This window comes from Diaporthe amygdali, assembly GCF_026229845.1.
Source record: "Diaporthe amygdali strain CAA958 chromosome Unknown NODE_23_length_778278_cov_65_433824, whole genome shotgun sequence".
In the NCBI taxonomy this organism is placed as follows: domain Eukaryota; kingdom Fungi; phylum Ascomycota; class Sordariomycetes; order Diaporthales; family Diaporthaceae; genus Diaporthe; species Diaporthe amygdali.
The window spans coordinates 327,727-344,918 of NW_026517043.1; the positions used below are offsets into that span (position 1 = coordinate 327,727).

General features: G+C 52.3%; 6 protein-coding genes across 6 annotated transcripts; 4 read left to right on the forward strand and 2 right to left on the reverse strand.

The window, feature by feature from the left end:
• Window positions 1-993: 993 nt before the first annotated feature.
• On the forward strand, window positions 994-1,824 carry J7T55_004814 (25 kda protein elicitor; the record flags this gene model as incomplete). The annotated part of the gene is made up of 2 exons (XM_053130542.1): window positions 994-1,217; window positions 1,272-1,824. 2 exons carry the CDS (start codon window positions 994-996, stop codon window positions 1,822-1,824), a joined length of 777 nt encoding a protein of 258 aa, XP_052991240.1.
• Window positions 1,825-2,801: 977 nt separating this feature from the next.
• Window positions 2,802-3,974, forward strand: J7T55_004815 (uncharacterized protein; the record flags this gene model as incomplete). Its single annotated transcript, XM_053130544.1, has 3 exons — window positions 2,802-3,081; window positions 3,134-3,352; window positions 3,682-3,974. The coding sequence occupies 3 exons, from the start codon at window positions 2,802-2,804 to the stop codon at window positions 3,972-3,974; spliced, it is 792 nt and encodes a 263-aa protein (XP_052991241.1).
• A 1,269-nt stretch (window positions 3,975-5,243) lies between these two features.
• Window positions 5,244-6,932, forward strand: J7T55_004816 (uncharacterized protein; the record flags this gene model as incomplete). The annotated part of the gene is made up of 4 exons (XM_053130545.1): window positions 5,244-5,318; window positions 5,390-5,740; window positions 5,983-6,153; window positions 6,273-6,932. 4 exons carry the CDS (start codon window positions 5,244-5,246, stop codon window positions 6,930-6,932), a joined length of 1,257 nt encoding a protein of 418 aa, XP_052991242.1.
• Window positions 6,933-7,427: 495 nt separating this feature from the next.
• J7T55_004817 (uncharacterized protein) lies at window positions 7,428-9,290 on the forward strand (the record flags this gene model as incomplete). The annotated part of the gene is made up of 3 exons (XM_053130546.1): window positions 7,428-7,809; window positions 8,031-8,157; window positions 8,222-9,290. The coding sequence occupies 3 exons, from the start codon at window positions 7,428-7,430 to the stop codon at window positions 9,288-9,290; spliced, it is 1,578 nt and encodes a 525-aa protein (XP_052991243.1).
• Window positions 9,291-10,742: 1,452 nt separating this feature from the next.
• On the reverse strand, window positions 10,743-12,423 carry J7T55_004818 (uncharacterized protein; the record flags this gene model as incomplete). Its single annotated transcript, XM_053130547.1, has 2 exons — window positions 10,743-11,840; window positions 11,923-12,423. The coding sequence occupies 2 exons, from the start codon at window positions 12,421-12,423 to the stop codon at window positions 10,743-10,745; spliced, it is 1,599 nt and encodes a 532-aa protein (XP_052991244.1).
• Window positions 12,424-14,844: 2,421 nt separating this feature from the next.
• On the reverse strand, window positions 14,845-16,577 carry J7T55_004819 (major facilitator superfamily transporter; the record flags this gene model as incomplete). Its single annotated transcript, XM_053130548.1, has 4 exons — window positions 14,845-15,435; window positions 15,492-15,746; window positions 15,931-16,040; window positions 16,109-16,577. The coding sequence occupies 4 exons, from the start codon at window positions 16,575-16,577 to the stop codon at window positions 14,845-14,847; spliced, it is 1,425 nt and encodes a 474-aa protein (XP_052991245.1).
• Window positions 16,578-17,192: the final 615 nt, after the last annotated feature.

The window sequence follows — 17,192 nt, forward strand, 5'->3', positions numbered from 1 at the left end:
TTCATCTATCGCAGTGGGTGCCCAAGGCCGACTGGGTCACGACTAGGCAAGGCAGACCGCAGTCCTTGATCCTCAATACCCATCCAGACTACAATGGACCTCAAAGTTCACATGATTCCTCGACACATAGTCACCGGGATGTGGGCGGCAAATCTCGGCACCGGACCCTGGTGTTGGCAGTGCAAGTTTGAAGATATTTTGGGACGACCTTATAGGGCTCTCTGACTCGCATGAGGGGCCGGGACGAGCTCCATTGATCCACGGAAGCGAACCTTTGAATTGAGTTTTTCTGGGGAAGCCGCATCGCGGTACCCTATTTTTTACCTTAAAAAACTGAAGCGAGATTACCATCGACGTCGGCTGAGTCGAAAATCGAAGGAGTCGGCTCCGAGCGCAGAGCCTGGGCACGCCAGCCCTGTGGGTGCCCCCTTCATTATCGAGGATCACAGACGCAGATCCCTCCACATAGTCTTCAAAATAGATCGGTGGCTTTGGGTGGTGAAAGAGGGGACTTTTTGACAGCATTCAGCAGCACAGGGATCATCGGTGATCGGCCTCGTCTATGTGGGTTCCGAATACCGGTGCCAGTTGGGACGAACAGTCCGCATGGGGAAAGTTCGCCGAGGACTCCTTAAGCTTTTGAGCCTCTTTGACATCAGACGGTGTCCATGGATGATGAGATTGCACTGCTATTTTTCGAATGTGTGGGGATGCATGGCGAGGATGTTGTCAAAATCAGGGGACAACATCGAGTAAGGCTGATGATGGAGATTTTCAACGCCTAAGGACTGTGATCGTGAAAACTTCATGATCATTATAAATGAGCAGCATCTCTCCATCTCATCTGGACTTTGAACTTCTATCTCATCACCATCACACACAATAATCTACTCTCTTTTGCATCATTCAGTCTTTCCTTAACAGTCTCTCTCGTTTCTAAAACAACTACACTCATTCCTGATTAATTACAATCATCAATCACACTCATTCAAAATGCAGTCCACTCTCGTGTCCATGCTCGCCATTGCTGGCGCTGTCTCCGCCGCTCCTCTCCAGAGCCGCGATGTCCAATGGGTCGACGCTTCCGAAGTCTCTTCCTGGAACAACAGCCTGGTGGACGGGTGGGCTGGTCAGGTCATCACCGACTACCAGCCTTACCTCAAGGTCGTCACCGGCTGTGTGCCTTTCCCCGTCGTGACCGAGGATGGCAAGGTCGGGTAAGTACATTCCCAGACTCGATTCGACACAAGCAAACACTAACAGCAATCCAGCTCCGGCCTCAAGCCCACTGGAGCCATGTCTGGCGATTGCGACTCCAGCACCGGACAGGTCTACGCTCGCAGTGGCTGGTTGAACAACGGCCACTGGAGCATCATGTACAGCTGGTACTTCCCCAAGAACCAGAACAAGGACCTCCTGCCCTCGGAAGGTCACCGCCACGACTTCCAGAACGTCATCATCTACTTCAACAACGACGATGACGACTTCGCTCACAACCCCCCTGTTGGTGTTGCATACAGCAGCGGCTCCGACAGCGCCTACACCAAGCTCAAGCCCGGCAGCGACGCCGCCCCGGTCTTCCAGGACAACACCCACCTCTACGTCCAGTACGACCGCGCCAGCGAGGACCCCAAGCTTCACATCCTCGCCTCCACCGAGGAGGCCGGTGGCCAGCAGCCCGTCGTCCAGTGGGGCGCCTTCACTGACGCTGCCCAGCGGGCTATTGCCACCGCTGACTTCGGCGAGGGCGTCACGGTACCTTTCATCGATGCCAACTTCCAGAACAACGTGGAGGCTGGATTTGACGCCGGCTTCTTTGCTTAAGAGCCTTTGACTCTGGGCTACACTTAATTTCCTTATCTTGTTTGATTATTGTGTGGGCATGGTGGGAAAAGGTGCCTTGTCTACGGGATAGGGCTGGGGGCGTTTAATCTAGAGGGCATCGGGGGGATAATTAATGTGACCATAGATAGAATCATAACTTTTGTCCATATAGGCCGATAAATATATGGGCGTGGATCATACATCACAATGGCTCGAAAATGATACCATGTATAAATCATCCACTATCTCTATGTGCTAGGCTCGCTACTCCTAAGAGACTTCTCAATCATGATCGATCGAGTTGGTGGTGATAATCCGTTAAATTTTCTTCGGCGAGGAGAATTGACTAGAGGTATCTGTTTTCGCTAAAAGGAATGAGCAAAGTCATATTGACACTAGGGGGCGGGCAATCATTGCCACAAAGTATCTGATTCGTATCAAGCCAGTCATTGCACTCAATCAGAGACTCTTCGCTCTCGCTTTTGAACGTTATGGAACAGCTGGCACCAGCTGTGGCCACCAGCTCGGGCCGTCCGAGTACGAGCAGGGATAGACCATCATGTGGGGTCCCCACATGCAGGGGCGCAGTAGTGACGTCGCCTGACCCAATCTTCTGGGAGCGTGAGGATGAATAACCTTTTTGGCCACAGCCACCCTCGGAGAGCGAATGGCGAATAGCTGGCTCGACGCCCAACACTCGCAAACAAGCCGCGGTGATTCGTAATGCGCAGCAACGAGCCTCCTTGTACTTCGCCCCCATAAGCCTCAGCAACTACAGCTGAAGCTCCGTTTCGGAGTCAGCCTAGAAGGCGACCGAACACGCTCAGGAAATACAAAAGACATGGCTTTCCCCAGGTAAGAACAGGTGGGTGTCACACAAGTCACTCTATTCAGAACTGCACCAAATCAAGCAACACCACTACCAACTGAAACAATCACATTTGTACGACATACATACAGTCAAAAACAAAATCGGCATGTCTGCATCAGAATACTACGGTGGCCACAGCCAACAGCACTCTTACGGCGCGCCCCAACAGCAGCAATACGCATCACCATACGGGGGCTACGCTGCACCAGCTCAACAGCACTATGCATCCGGGCCGTCACAATCATATGACAACCGCCAACCAGGCCAAACGCAGGATGGCGAGAAAGGTCTGATGGCAACGGTCATCGGCGGCGGTGCCGGCGGCGCCATCGGGCACAAAATGAGCCACGGAAGCAAGTTCAAGACACTGTTGGGCGGAGCAGCCGGTGTCGCAGTGGCAAATGCAATTGAGCACAAGATGAAGGGCAACAAGCACAGTCATGGTCACCACGGCCATGGGCATCACCAAGCGCCACCGCCACAGCATGGACACGGAGGTTCTTTCGGAGGACTGCTCGGGTCCGCCGGCTCTCACCACGGCGGCAGTCATGGAGGCTCTATGGGTGGGCTTGGTGGCTTGCTTGGTGGCAAGCAGCACCACGGTCCACCTGCACATCATGGTCACGGGCACCATGGACATCACGGACACCATGGGTGGTAAATATCGACTGCTACCGGCTTTTCTCATGTCATATATAATTGCATTGGCTTATTGGAGTTTTGGATTACGATCAGCATGTTCTCAATTTGGTTGGAGCGGACTGGGGAGCTTGATGAATTGATCGGGCTTGAGAAGGGCTACAGTGATTATACCCATGTTGAACAGGCGTAATTAGACTACGCAACAAGATACAACGAGAATCAAAAATTTAAACAAACATCGACGAACCATTGTTTTGATGCAGCAGATTGTGCACTATGTTGGGCGTGAGTTGCACTTCATGTACGGTCCAAGTGTCGGAAACACCCACTTCTACGTACGGCAGAGCTTGAGTTCGCGTATCTGAAATCAACGGGCGTGCTTCCGTACCAGAATTTGCAGGTTCTGACTCCAGTGCACACGCTCAGTTCTTTCTGCACCACAGTGACCACATTCTTCCCCATTCTTCACATCATCTGGACCCTAGACGGAGTCACAGAATCAGAAACGTCGCTCCTTCATACATTCTTTCCCCTGGTAGTCAATCTTTGGGAACATCGGACACTCAGCGTACTGAGAGATCCGTCATGCGATCTCATCACCAGGACCGCAAACGCACTCTCCAATATCCTAGCCTAGCCATGGGTACCATGCTCAGGTAAACAAGGCTACGACGTGGCCCCGCTGTCCCAGGTGTCCACATTAACATCACCCGTGAATCGTACGATGTTTATGCGCAGTAGATCCAGTTTGCACCTGCTGGAACATAAAGTTTGGGGCAGTCTGCGACGACCGGCCTCGTTGGCAACTGCGGCATAAAACCGTTCCAATGCAGACGCAACGGCGTTCCCCTCATTCGACCTTGGGTTGATAACGTGGAGATAGCCTTAGGCCTGTTTTGACCGGGACAGCCCAGTGATCAACGCCAATTGTGATGTGTTGGTCATCTCTACGTGGCGCTAATGCCTACGGCTACAGTATCGGCAGCGAACTGCTCGAGCGTTGAAAGCACGGGAACAGGCGTTGCCTGCCTTGTCTGGCATGGGAATGGCTTGTCGAACATCCACGTCGGCAAGTGACAGCAATAATGTTTTGTTCCCGGAACAGCCTGGTTGATGCAACCTATTTTTTTGCTTATCGGCAAAGTAAAGTGCGCGCGGCGTCTGACCATCAAAGAATGTTGACCTATGTGTGAACGGTATTTCTTGGCTATCGTTCGGAATGAAGCCATTGCTGATCGGGTCCTCGGATTTCTTGCTGTCTGAATGCAAACCTGTGGCCACGAATGGAAGCCTTTTTTGTAGACCGAAGACCTTTAGTCAGAAACATACTGCCCTTCAATTGATGCCCGAGATACTGTCAACTATGCATTCTTCGATTTGTGTTCCTAGTACGATAACTCAAATACATAGCATGATAATAAAGACCACAGAGTCAATTTTGGGTTGAGAAATTTTTATCAACACTGTAATTGCGATCAAGTTGATAGACGTTGGAAAATTGGGATGAGGGAAAGTTATAATGTTGGAATACGAATGGAGGTTAGCGCAAAGTACCTAAATAGTAAGACGTGTTTGTATCTGCCAATCGGAACTGATGGGCTGGGGCTTAGTCCAGCTCCTTCAACTCCCACGGCACATCCATGACGAGCGTTGCTGGCCTGATCAATTGTATCGAGTCAATCTTTCCTGCACGTATCCCATATTTACTATTTTGCTCATCTCTACTGCAGCGCAACGCAAGGAAGCCTCATATCCAGCTGTTCTCTGATGAATCCAAGTCAAAGCCTCCAAGTTCTGAGCACCCTGCCTCTTGTGCTGACTCACACTGATCTTGGAGGGTCTCCATACTTATCTCTGTGAGAACATGGTCCCTGGAACAGCTCTATTAGTGCCAAATTTGGCAAAGATGAATCAGCGGAAGCGCAAGGCCCACACGAAATCTAGAGCGGGATGCGGCAACTGCAAAATCCGACGTGTCAAGGTGCGTAGAATGTGCAGGGCAGTTCCACTGCTATCCCGGAAACACTACCACGCTAACCTGCGCTCGTACAGTGCGATGAGGCCAAACCAAGGTGCAGAAAGTGCATCGCCTTCGGAGTTTCTTGTAACTACGGCACCACGGGGAGCACAGGCGTTGGAGAGCTAGTTCTTTCCTTTGAGGGAGCCTCTTGCATGGAGGCTCCATCAAAAGCCCCCATCTCTATGAACCAGACCATGCTTGATTTGATTAATCACAATCTGCGCTACTCCCCGACTGGAGAAGTAATAGGGGATCAGGTCTATAAGCTCAAGGCCCAGGACCTAGAGGTTCTCGATAGATTCAGCAAGAGGACTATACTTACACTTGGCACGGATGTTACAAAATGGATCCTTCAAGCTGAGACCCCTAGGCTTGCCTGTCTTGTAAGTTGTGGTGACTAGCGTTACTTTCAATTCGTTCCTTCATCTGTTCTGTTTATAAATCTGCCAATTTTGCCATGTTTTAGAGATTCAAGCTTCCTTCCAATGCACTGTTTTCTTCTCTAAATTCGGCGTATCTTTACATATATACTGTCAAGCTTGATCTTAACCCATCCCTTCGCTTACCATGCTGCTTGACTCTCATCCTCATCTCTCTACCATATTTTCGAAGTTGACAATCTTAGCACCCGTTCCTCATGCATATTGTGTTGGCCTTCACGTACACTCATGACCGTCTTCTCCAACCGATACCGGACAAACCATGTGCGGCTGAGCTCTTCCATCACTACAAAGGATCAGCACTATTCAATTATAGACTGCGTGAAGATGCCACCCCGTCAGAGCGCGATGCAATAGTAAGTTACAAATTGTTCATCCCGTTGCATCTGACAAGAAAGCTCATGGGGCGCGTGTGAAGCTGTCTGATGCCCAAAGGACATCAAACATGGACATCTGCTGACCTATATGTTTGAAGTGGATCACGTCAACTTTAATCGGGGCAATAGAATGGAGCAAAATGGAAGCTGAGTCCTTTGAAGAGGCCTGGCCATTAAAAGATCGGGATCCCGGAGAGCCAGACTATCTGACTCTGCTTGTGGGTAAGCAAGACGTCTGGGATTTTTTGGACCCGACTAGAGCAGATTGTTGCTTCAAAAGCCTGCTTGTCAAATGCAAAATCGATGGGGAAGACACGGGTTTCGACCCCTACCAGCTCAAAGACGGTGGATTCTACAACCTCCCCAGCCCATTACTGGATTTTCTAGGACTCACGGACCCATTAATCTGGCACTCGAGCCCATACCACCGCGCAGCAAACATCATTTCGCAGCTTATCCCTCTTGAGTACAACCAGAGAACTCTCATGAAATTCACGACCTTTCTCTTCCTAATGGCACCTGAGTTCAAGGACCTATGGATTCGAAAGGATCCTGGTGCACTTCTACTGATCTCCTATTGGTACGCCAAGACGATTCCCTTACGGCAGTGGTGGACGTGGAAACGAGCTGTCCTCGAGTGCCAGGCCATTTGCATCTTCCTCGAGCGATACCACGACGATATTCCACATTTGGAGCGCTTGCTGGAATTTCCTAAGCGCTCCTGTGGCCTAGTCTCGACAAAGCATTTCGCTGCCTGATCCAGCGACAACATTGTGTCGCGTTTTTAGGCTGAGCGACGGGCTCGCGTTTGGAAGAGAACGTTAATTACGCACGAGTCACGACGGGCAATTTCTGAAGGCACGTTGTTCGACCCAGCCTACCTTTGGTGTTATTATTAGCGGTAATCGACTCAACGGCGCAATTGAATCTGATCGGTGCGCTTATGCCCCTGCATTAACATGCGGGGATCAAGGTCGGTTCACCCGAATCCGGGGAGAGTCTGTGGGGAAATGACCTGCAGAATACGACATGGGACGGGAATAGTCTACACGAACAGTTTACTATGGTACCTTGCCTAGCGAATTTGGGTAATGTGATGTCAAGTTGAATTGCCGCGGAGTACACGAATGTACGTGTATATATATTCCAACCTCCACTCATTGTCGCGTGAACCCATCCATGGGTGGACGACAGCATCCGCCCGCCTTAATTTCTTCGGATCCCAGTGCTCGTTGTAGATCTGAACTGTCAACATGTCGTCAACTATCCTTCTCGGCTTGTTCCTGACAAGCACCCTTGTCTCCTCCACGACCGTGCGTACGTCCACGCCAGTGTTGGGGTGGAATTCGTATAACTACTACAATTGCTACCCGAATGAGACAATCATCAAGAACAATGCTCAAGGCCTGGTGAATCTGGGATTCGATAAAGCCGGTTATAACTTCGTAACGGTGGATTGCGGTTGGAACGCTAACTACCGAGACTCCTCCGGCCAGTTGGTGTGGAACCCGAATCTATTTCCTGCTGGTGGTCCGGCCCTAGGTGAATACATTCACGGTCTGGGTCTCAAGTTTGGCGTGTACTCTGGCGGTGGCATCTTTCAGTGTGGGTCAACTGACCAGCCTGCTTCCCTGGGTAAGTGCAGTGTGACACGTCCTCCTATTGAATATTGACTCATAATCTAATGCCTGTCGTTGGCTCTTTGTAGGCCACGAGACAACAGATGCTAAGTCATTTGCTGCCTGGGGTGCGGATTCCCTGAAGTAGGTACGCCAATTTTTCAAGGTTTCTTGAAGCGTTATTAATTCAGCTCAGGTATGACAACTGTTTCGCCAACTCGACAACCAACGCGGCAGACTATGATAATGCTGTCACACAGGATCCCACCAGATTTCGTACCATGAAAGCTGCACTTGACGCCACGTCTCGGCCCCTTGTGTATCAGATCTGCCAGTGGGGCGTTGGAACTGACATTGGGACTTGGTGAGTACGATTGTAAATCTAGAGACGATCTATCGAATAAATCAGCTGACCTTGAATCTAAAAGGGCTTCTGAGATCGGAAACTCGTGGAGAATCAGTAACGATATTTATAACGCCTGGCGAAGCATCTGGCGCATCACCAACCAGGTCGTGCCGTACTACAAGCACACGGGAGTCGGAAAGTATGCGGACATGGACATGCTCATTGTCGGCCTGAAGGCGCTGTCACTGGAGGAGGAAAAATTCCACTTCGGCATGTGGGCGATCAACAAATCCCCCCTCACGATCGGGGCGCCCCTAGACACAAAACTGGCACCCGCCGCCTCGCTAGACATCCTCAAGAACGCTGAGGTCCTCGCTCTGAACCAGGACTCGCTCGGCAAGCAGGCCCAGCTCGTCCGTCGGTACACCAACGAGCAGTACGACGTCTGGGCGGGCGAGCTGTCCGGCTCGCGCGTCGTGCTGGGCCTGGCCAACTGGAACAACGCCAGCCAGAGCGTCACCGTCAGCCTCCCCGCCGACCTGGGGATCGCCTCCGCGGCGGGCCGGGACGTCTGGGCGGCCAAGGACCTCGGCACGCTCAGCGGCTCTTACACGACCACCCTCGCGGGCCACGAGCTGCGCCTCATCGTCCTCTCCAGCATCGTCAACGCCACCACCGGCATCCAAAAGTCCACTGGGTACTACACGGCCGCCACCGGCTCCACCCGGTCCGGCGCCGCAGCCGTCGTGTCCTGTCCCTCGGGCCAGTGCCTTCCCGCGGGCAGCAAGGTTGGCAACATTGGGCAGGGCCAGGCCGCAGCCGCTGTGACTTTCGCGAATGTCACTGCTAAGACTGCTGGGAAGAAGCTATTAGGCGTAGACTTTATCAACTACGACGCCGCGCTGGCGACGGCGTGGGGCCTGGGCGACAACACCCGCAACATGACGATCGCGGTCAACAAGGCTGCGGCGAGCGGCACGCGCTACGCTTTCCCTCTTTCTGGGGGCGACTGGTATGATTCTGGGCGGCTGTACGTCTATGTCGATGGGTTCCAGGCTGGCAGCTCTAATCAGGTTGTGTTCACTGCGTCTGGCACCGCGCAGACCTGGGCGCCGGACTTGGTTGGCTTTGAGGTCTACGAGATTCAGTGAATATGTCTTTAATTTTCTGTAAATATTCTGTAGTTAGTGAGGACGAGCAGATTATATATGCACCTAGCCAAATCTGTAATGTAGCAGGCAGCCTCTACAATGAGATAATTCCCCAGACGAGGATTCCAACATTTGAACTGCATTTGCGTTTAGGCACTAGCTATTCGCTGTAATTGTATCATTTCATCCTCGTCTGTCGAGAACAATGCAAATGGGTAAACGTTGTCCCAGATGCTCCCAATTCCCGAGGTGCCGCGTTCAAACCATTATCTATATCATTATCCAGGTTCTCACTGTTGTGCTACGGCAAATCGAGGACGACGCAGCTCCATCAACATTGATGACATTGACATCGAATTCGTGTTAGCTACTGTGGGTGGCAAACTGGCATCTATCTTCCCTCATGAAACGGCAAGTGCTAAGCAAGTTGTTCCTTCTTCCTATTTGCATCAGCTCGCTTGGACTTGGAAGAAATACATGCTTTGGTTCTTGACTCATAAATTCACAGGCAATTGTCTAAATAAACATAAGATGATTGTGTGCTTGTCCAAATCCAAAGTGCAGATCGCAGAAAATCAAATCAAGGTGGAATGTCGTGTAGTTATTCTTATACTCTCCATCTCCTTGCCCTTGCACAGTTTTGCGTGACAAGCATTTGAGAGCCATACGTCTAAACGAAGCGCCCGTTACGGTACACAGTCTTGTCACCAGTCAATCGGCAAAGTTCATGGCAGGATCTGAGACATTCACAGCGGAGCACATAGCAGTAGCTTTGAATTCCTTGGCTTACTTGTACACATGTATATATAGTGTAAGCTGTTTGACGCATGAGTAGCGTGCCCCCAAGTCAAAACAATTTCGCCCGCCCCGCCGTTCGTTGTTCCTAGGTTAAGTCAAGAAGAAAAACGCCGTGGTCAAGATGCAAACTCCGTCGATCAGCCAGGATACCGTTGGCCAGATCTCTCCCCCGGCCCTGGCGAGGGCAAATGCTGTCGTGGCTTCATCAGAGTAATGATGACAATAATGGTACACTAATCCTTAGCAGGCCTAGGTCAGGAACCTGAGGCCGTCCAAAACTCCGTGAGAATGATGGAAGAAACAAGTTGCCGTATATATGAGCAGAAGCATGATATTTGGAACATGTAATAAACAAGGAGTATCGGCTCCTCGAGTTCGCGCACGAGGCGCGAGGCGAGGTCCGGCTCCAAAAAAGAAGTTAAACTCGCGCATGGGGCCGACCGCCGGGCCTCGGGTCAAGACTCCACACAAAGCTGCCGAAAAAAATGATGGGTCACCCAGGAAAAGTGCAAGTCAGCCCGGCACAGCCAAAATTAAAACCAAACACCCGGGCCTGGACAAGCCATTTGTAGGCATCTGTCTCGGCCACTGGTGGAGATCGAATAGCCTGCAGGGTCCCCGAGAAGTCATATTGTTAATAGACATCCTAGGTGTTCAACCACGCATCCCGGCAGAGCCCTCGCGCCTTCTCGATGACACGGAAAGGTCAATTTCATCGTCAGAGTCCGATGACGAGGCCTCCGCGGCCACACGGTCGAGCATTGCGTCAAGGTCCTCGTAAGACCTAATCCTGGGCTTAGGCCGCGTGGGCCTGCCGGATGCTGAGGTGAGTGGCACCGCGAATTTCCCATGTGGCGGTAGCATGTCTACTGCTGTGCCATTTGCTTTCCGTGGTGGTGCCGCCGGACGCGCATAACCGGCGTGACGGCGAGGACTCGTAGGGTCGTCAATCTCCATCTCACTTAGCGTGCTATGAGATTTCCCAAAGCCAACGCGTTTCTTGGGCGAATGCGCCGTGGGGAGTGGTTGTGAGCTATGGGTTGGACGGCCGTTGGGAAGGCTCTTCCTTTTTGGAGCGGAAGTGGGCAACGCGGTCCTTTGCGACGCAAATGCGGCAGACGCCCCGTTGCGGACACGCTCGAGGGGTTGAGAGTCCCTTGGAAACTGCTTGAGGTTTGCAGAATTGCCCGGGCTGCTCATGAAGAGCAGAGCTTCCATGGCATCCTTCTCGCGGTTGTTGTGAGTGGGTGAGACCACCATTGGGTCTCCAGCATTGAGCAGACCTCGCGGATCTGGCGAAAGATTCAAAGAGGCCAGAGAAGGCGTTCGTGGGCTGGCATGATGCGGCTGTGGTGGTGGGAAGTTGGGCGGGTGCTTTGGGTTCGGATTCCGCCGAGGGTTGCCTTCACTGTGATGGGGTTGTATCGATACTGGAGGGGCGAGGGAAGGAATGTCCAGTAGCTGGATATTCGCGGGATGTGATGCTGGACTGGCTGGAGGGCCTTGCGAGGCATTCTCAGGGGCCGTGATGGGCAGGGACGCGGCGTGTGGAGTCAGAGGCGTTGGAGCATGTGAAGTTTGGATGCGCGGGCTAGCCGACGATCTTGGCGCGCCGGGGATTGTAGAGTTGCTCGATACCGGAGAAACACCTCTTGATGCCAGAGTCTCGACTTGGTTGATGTTTCGCGATTCCCAACCGTTGTTGACCTTGAGCAGAGCGTAGGAGAGGCGTGTCTTCAGCTCGGAGGAAAGCTACGAGCATGACGCGTCAGTATCTGCTTACTATGTCGTGGCAGTGCCGAAGACAGTCAGAGGTCTTCTGGACCAAGCTTACCTCGGTGACGCGACTGCTAGCAGTAGAAGCAGCGCTCACGGCACTGGTATTCCTCGAGTGGCTGACGCCCCGGCCTGGAGAGGCTGTAGGGGAAAATCGTGGGTCCTTGATGGTGCCGTCGGCGGTCCTCTTGACGGCAGAGCGGAGGGGCTGAGCTTGGCCGGGCAGCTTGTCCTGGGCAGCAGCCAGTTGCGAAAGCTGGAACAATTGCGACTCCTGGCTGGAACCTTGGCCACTGCCCGGGCCTCCGTCGCTGGCGGCTGTCTCGATCATGGGCGGGGTGAAGACGCGGTTGGACTCGTCGGAGGAGAGGATGGTGGCCTGGGAGTCGCTGTTGGAGGATGAGCGCTTTTGTGATGGGCGAGAGCGATGAGAATCGAGGTGATCTTGGGAATTGGAAGTGATGTTGTCGCGAGAGAGAAGAGGGTTGGCCGTGGGATCAGGGGCACTGTTGTCACCAAGTCCTGCCTGACTCGGCAAGCCGTTAGCAGGCCGAGACATGGTCAACAATGGGCGCTGTGCTGCGGTCGAGGTCGAGGTCGAGGTCCGGGTCTACTCCCTCCAACAATGGTCGAGTCGCGATTGGGGCGTGGTGGTGGCGCATGCGCGCGATGGGCGAGGGCAGGCGGTGCGGTCGGAGGGGTGGACTCGGCGGGGAGTGGCAGGCAAGGTGGGCAGTAGGGTGGGTGGTGACGGTGACGGTGACGGGCGACGGGCAACGGGAGGCGGGAAACGGAACACACAGACAGGCTGGTGGACGGACGGGCGAGGTGGTTGCGACGCGCAGCGCGGTAAACCGAGGGGCGCTGGGTGCTGGGTGCTGGGTGGGTGATCCCTGCCTAGCACCAGCAACAGCAATACCTAGGGCAGATGATTGCTGGAGCTCTGGGCGGGCGAGCGAGAGGACAGCCTTTCTTTGAAACCTGCAAGTCTGTAGTCCAGACAGTACTGAATGTAATGTTGTACAAATCTAAAGTGTTGTCGTGGGTATCCAAGTGGCAAATGCGATCAGATCAATCTGTCAAGTCAGTCTGTCGCATTGTGTTGCACTTATTTGCATTTGCAGTCACCAGGGCGCGGGTTGCTTTGGCCGACGCGGTTCGCGGGCAGAGCATGTGTGGGTGAATGCGAGCATGCGTGGGCTGCGTTGGCGGGGGGGCCTTGTGGGCAGTGGGCAGTGGGCACAGGTGGGCTGCACTATCCAAGTAGCGCGGTGGGGACGGCCCGGCCTTCTCGACCGCTGGCGTGCGCTGGCTACCTATTGAAGAACCATTGCGACGACAAGGCCTAACCCAGGCCATACCCAGTCCGTCCATCTTCCGTCCGTCTTGTCGCTCCCAGCCACCCACTTCTCCAAGCTCTCCCCCCAGTCTGCCGCTTGACACACCTCGCTTTGATCTGGTTCGGTTCACTGGCGTCTGTCCACGCAGCAGACTGACTACCAAAACACCTAAGCACCTGGTTCGTTGCCACTTCGTTCTCTGATCTGGACGGAACTGACCTCTACGAATCCATTACGAATCTGGGCCAGAACAGTCACAAGATGCCTTGAGAATTCATGAAAATTTCGGGTTGCCGCCCAAAGAACTCGGGTCGAATAAGAATGCTATTGTTCCCTCTCTGTCGCCGCGCCAAGTCCAGCCGCGATTTCACGTGACCATTAAACCATGACATCAGGGAATAGTACGGCTATCGTTGGTTACGAACTTCCATCTTCCTCGAATTGTAATTCCCATGTCTAATACCATAAATGCTATGCACAACAAGTAAATAGCTAGCAGGCGGAGCTTTTTACAACTTTAGGTAGCTGAGCAACACTGTAGACTCCTCGGCATATCAGTTCCATATGTCAAGTCCGGCAATCGCTTCCAACGAATCGAAGACAGGCCATCAGAGCCATGGTTTGGATGTTCCCACCAATCGCCAGCGGGTACCGAGCAAGGCATTTGTATCTACATATGCCAGGGGTAGTAATGTGCAACAGTGTCCCATATCGACTAGGCTAGATCTTCCAGCGACCGCATCAACCACCCCCGTCACTTGTATTCATGTGATCAACAACACTCCCATTAAAGGCTACACACTTTCTCAGTGCGCCCATGGATAAGATGCACATGCGCTGCAGACCACCAGACCTCAAATGTTTGTTCGTTGGTGACATTCAATTAATCTATGGCATGCATGCAACCGGACTGAACTCGTTCTAATTAGGAATGGGGCTCTCTCTCCGCCCTAAGTTCGTCATGAACCCCATGTAGGCAGACCTTGAAACCATATGTAGCATGTATTACCAGCGTTCTGTCGAGGTCGTGACACGTTGGCAAGCATATGCAAATTTGCATCGGTAGGACAGTTGACATTACACATGTGAATGTGCAAGTATTGTGATGCAAAGAACATCGGAGTGTGGGACCAGCAGTCTAGGCCAGGTGAGAACCCTCACAGTACTGTGATACTCAGGCACATATATACTGTTCGCAACAGCCGATGCGAAAGCAGGATGAAGCTGCACTGTGGATTCTGGTCACTGATCAACTTCCCACGGTGGCAAGCCTTGGACCCAGCCGACCGTTCGATCCTGGCTCGTTTGAACCTTGCACGAGAAATCATCGTGAATTGAGAGTGAACATCTGGAGAAGTGCATATCATGAACGAATCAAGTATCAGAAGGTCAAAAAGCTCTAGGAGGGTATTACACAGATTGACTCAGCCCTTCATGGTGGTTGACCGCATACAAGATCAGTAGCAGGACTATTGAGGGCTGCGTACGTGCATGAGCAAAACAGAATATTAGGGACACTATTGGGGTATATATATATCTCCATCTCTTCACCATCCACGACTATGCCTTATACCTACGTACATAAATAGACTTCACGAAAATGGCAGTCCTAGACGTCGCATCACGTTCAACATTCCTCTCTAATACTGGAATCGCCACCTCGGGTCGTCGTCGCCTAGAGTCCAATCATCTAGCTGGCCCACTTCTTTCACCTCTTCAGCAATTGCCTCCCTCTTTGTGTTCTCCTTCTTCAGTATCCAGTACAGGAGGCCAGACACTATTACGTTGGCCAAGAGGTATCCTAGCGCAAAGCTGTGCCCGACGATGTACCGCGGACCGTCATTGGCGCGGTACAGCTGCGTGCCCAAGACCGCACCGCAGTTTCCAATCGAGATTTGCATGGCGTTCGCGATGGCTCGCTTGGTCTGGCCGGAGACGTTGATGGCAGGCCAGGAAAGGGCCAAGGCGGTGGCTGGGTAGATCCCGCCGGCAGCAAAGAAGGTCCCGAGGTAGTGGATTCCAGGTCGGCCAATGGGATCCTTGTTTGCGAGCAGTATAATATAGCCTATCGCGCCGAAAGCAGCCGAGCCGGCCACGAAAATAGCGCGTTTATTGAGCTTCTCGGAGAGTATTGCTACTCCCAAGGTGGTGAAGAAAGCGAAAGCATACGGGGGAATGGTGAGAAGTTGGGCTCTTGCTGCTGTATATCCAAGGGATTTGATGATGCTTGGCTGTAACCTATTGTTAGCTAATCTTCAAGGACAATGAGAGGTAGCATGTGACATACTAAGAAGAGAGAATAAGTGTATAGAGGCAAGCTCATCGTGTGGAACGCAAAGCCATATAGCCAACACTTCGGGTCCTTGAGTGCTTTTGTAACATTCGCCCAGGTGAAAACCTCGTTGTGCGTTGAGTCGCTATCCGCAGATAGTCGGGCTTGGATGACAGCTCGTTCTTTTTCGGACAGAAAGCTGGCGGTATCAGGGTAGTTAAAAATAAACCAGTAAGCACCCACGGCGACCACGATCGTTGCGAGACCTTCCTATAATAGCGATGTTGTAAGTAAATTGCTCATTATACCTTTCGATTTCAGTGTGCGCACTTACCAGAATAAATATCCATCTCCAGCCGTTTGACCACACAATTCCGGCCATGAAGCTGATTCCCTGATCACTTTATTAATATAAAGCCTCTATTTGTCGCACAAGAAACTCGGATTAACTCACATATGCCAGAATGCCGCCAAAAGATCCTGCAAGTGCTGCGGCACTGAAGAAAAGCGATATCCGGTATTGTCTTTCGCGTCGCTTATACCACATGGAAAAGTAGTATACGACTGAATTCCATCATGTTAGCCGCGATACCAGGTGGAAAGGTGAGACGAGAGCGGCGCAATTTACTCACCACCTGGGAACAAGCCGGATTCAGCCACACCCAAGAAGAACCGGGCGGCGAAGAAACCTGCAAGGTTCTGGACAACTCCTAGCAGCGTGGCAACGATTCCCCACGCGATCGTCAGGGTGGGCAGCCACAGCCGCGGCGAGGTCCTCTTGAGGATAATGTTGCACGGTATCTCAAAGAGGACATAACCGATGAAATACAATGTCAGGCCAGTCAGATATTGGTTGCCAGTCATTCCCAAGTCATCGGCGAGACCCTCGATTCGAGCGTTGGCGACGTTGCTTCGGTCCAGGAAGGATAGCAGGTACAGGATGCCCACGCCTGGGAGGAGGCGAAGATCGATCTTCCGGAGGAGAGAGCCTTCGTTGATGTCGGCAGTTCCAGCTTCTTCGTTTTCAGATGCAGAGCCGGGACTCGCTGTCTGCTTCTCCGTCCCCTTTTCATCGTGATACTGGACGCCTTGTTCCGCCATAATTGCTGGGGAAGATGGCTAACGACGCCCAGATGGGGAGCTAGTCAGAGTACACACAAGACCTCTGAGACAAGCGTTGGTACAATTTAGAATGGCAAGGTGCAACGTTTGACAAACTTCGCGTTGGACTAAGGGACTATTAAGATGAAGCTCAGGTCACAGAGGTTCAGGTTTTGCAGAAGGCAGCACATTCAAGACTTCTTAAGTTACAGGCCGTCGTTCCGGCACTTCAAATCACCGACCCAGGTGTCTGGGACGAAGGGCAAACCCTACGTACCGCCTGCCTATGCGAGTTAAGTTATCAATCATCGTTAGGGGCGATGGCGACATTTGTGGATGATGTAGCGCTGTAGGAACCGCAATTATATGATTGGATGGATTTGGTCACTTCGCGGTTGCGTGCTCGATGGACAGGGGGTTCTAGCGTAGATCAAGAATCGGAGAAGCAGCAGAATTGAGCTTGAAACTTCGATGCCGCGGAGGTGTGCAACGAAGGAGTGACGACTTTTCAGTATTTAAAATCGCGAATCTAGTCGAGAGACAAGTTCAGGTTACTAAGATCGATCACCACCTACTGCGAATTTTGTGTCACCGTTGTGAACGTGCCGCCCACGT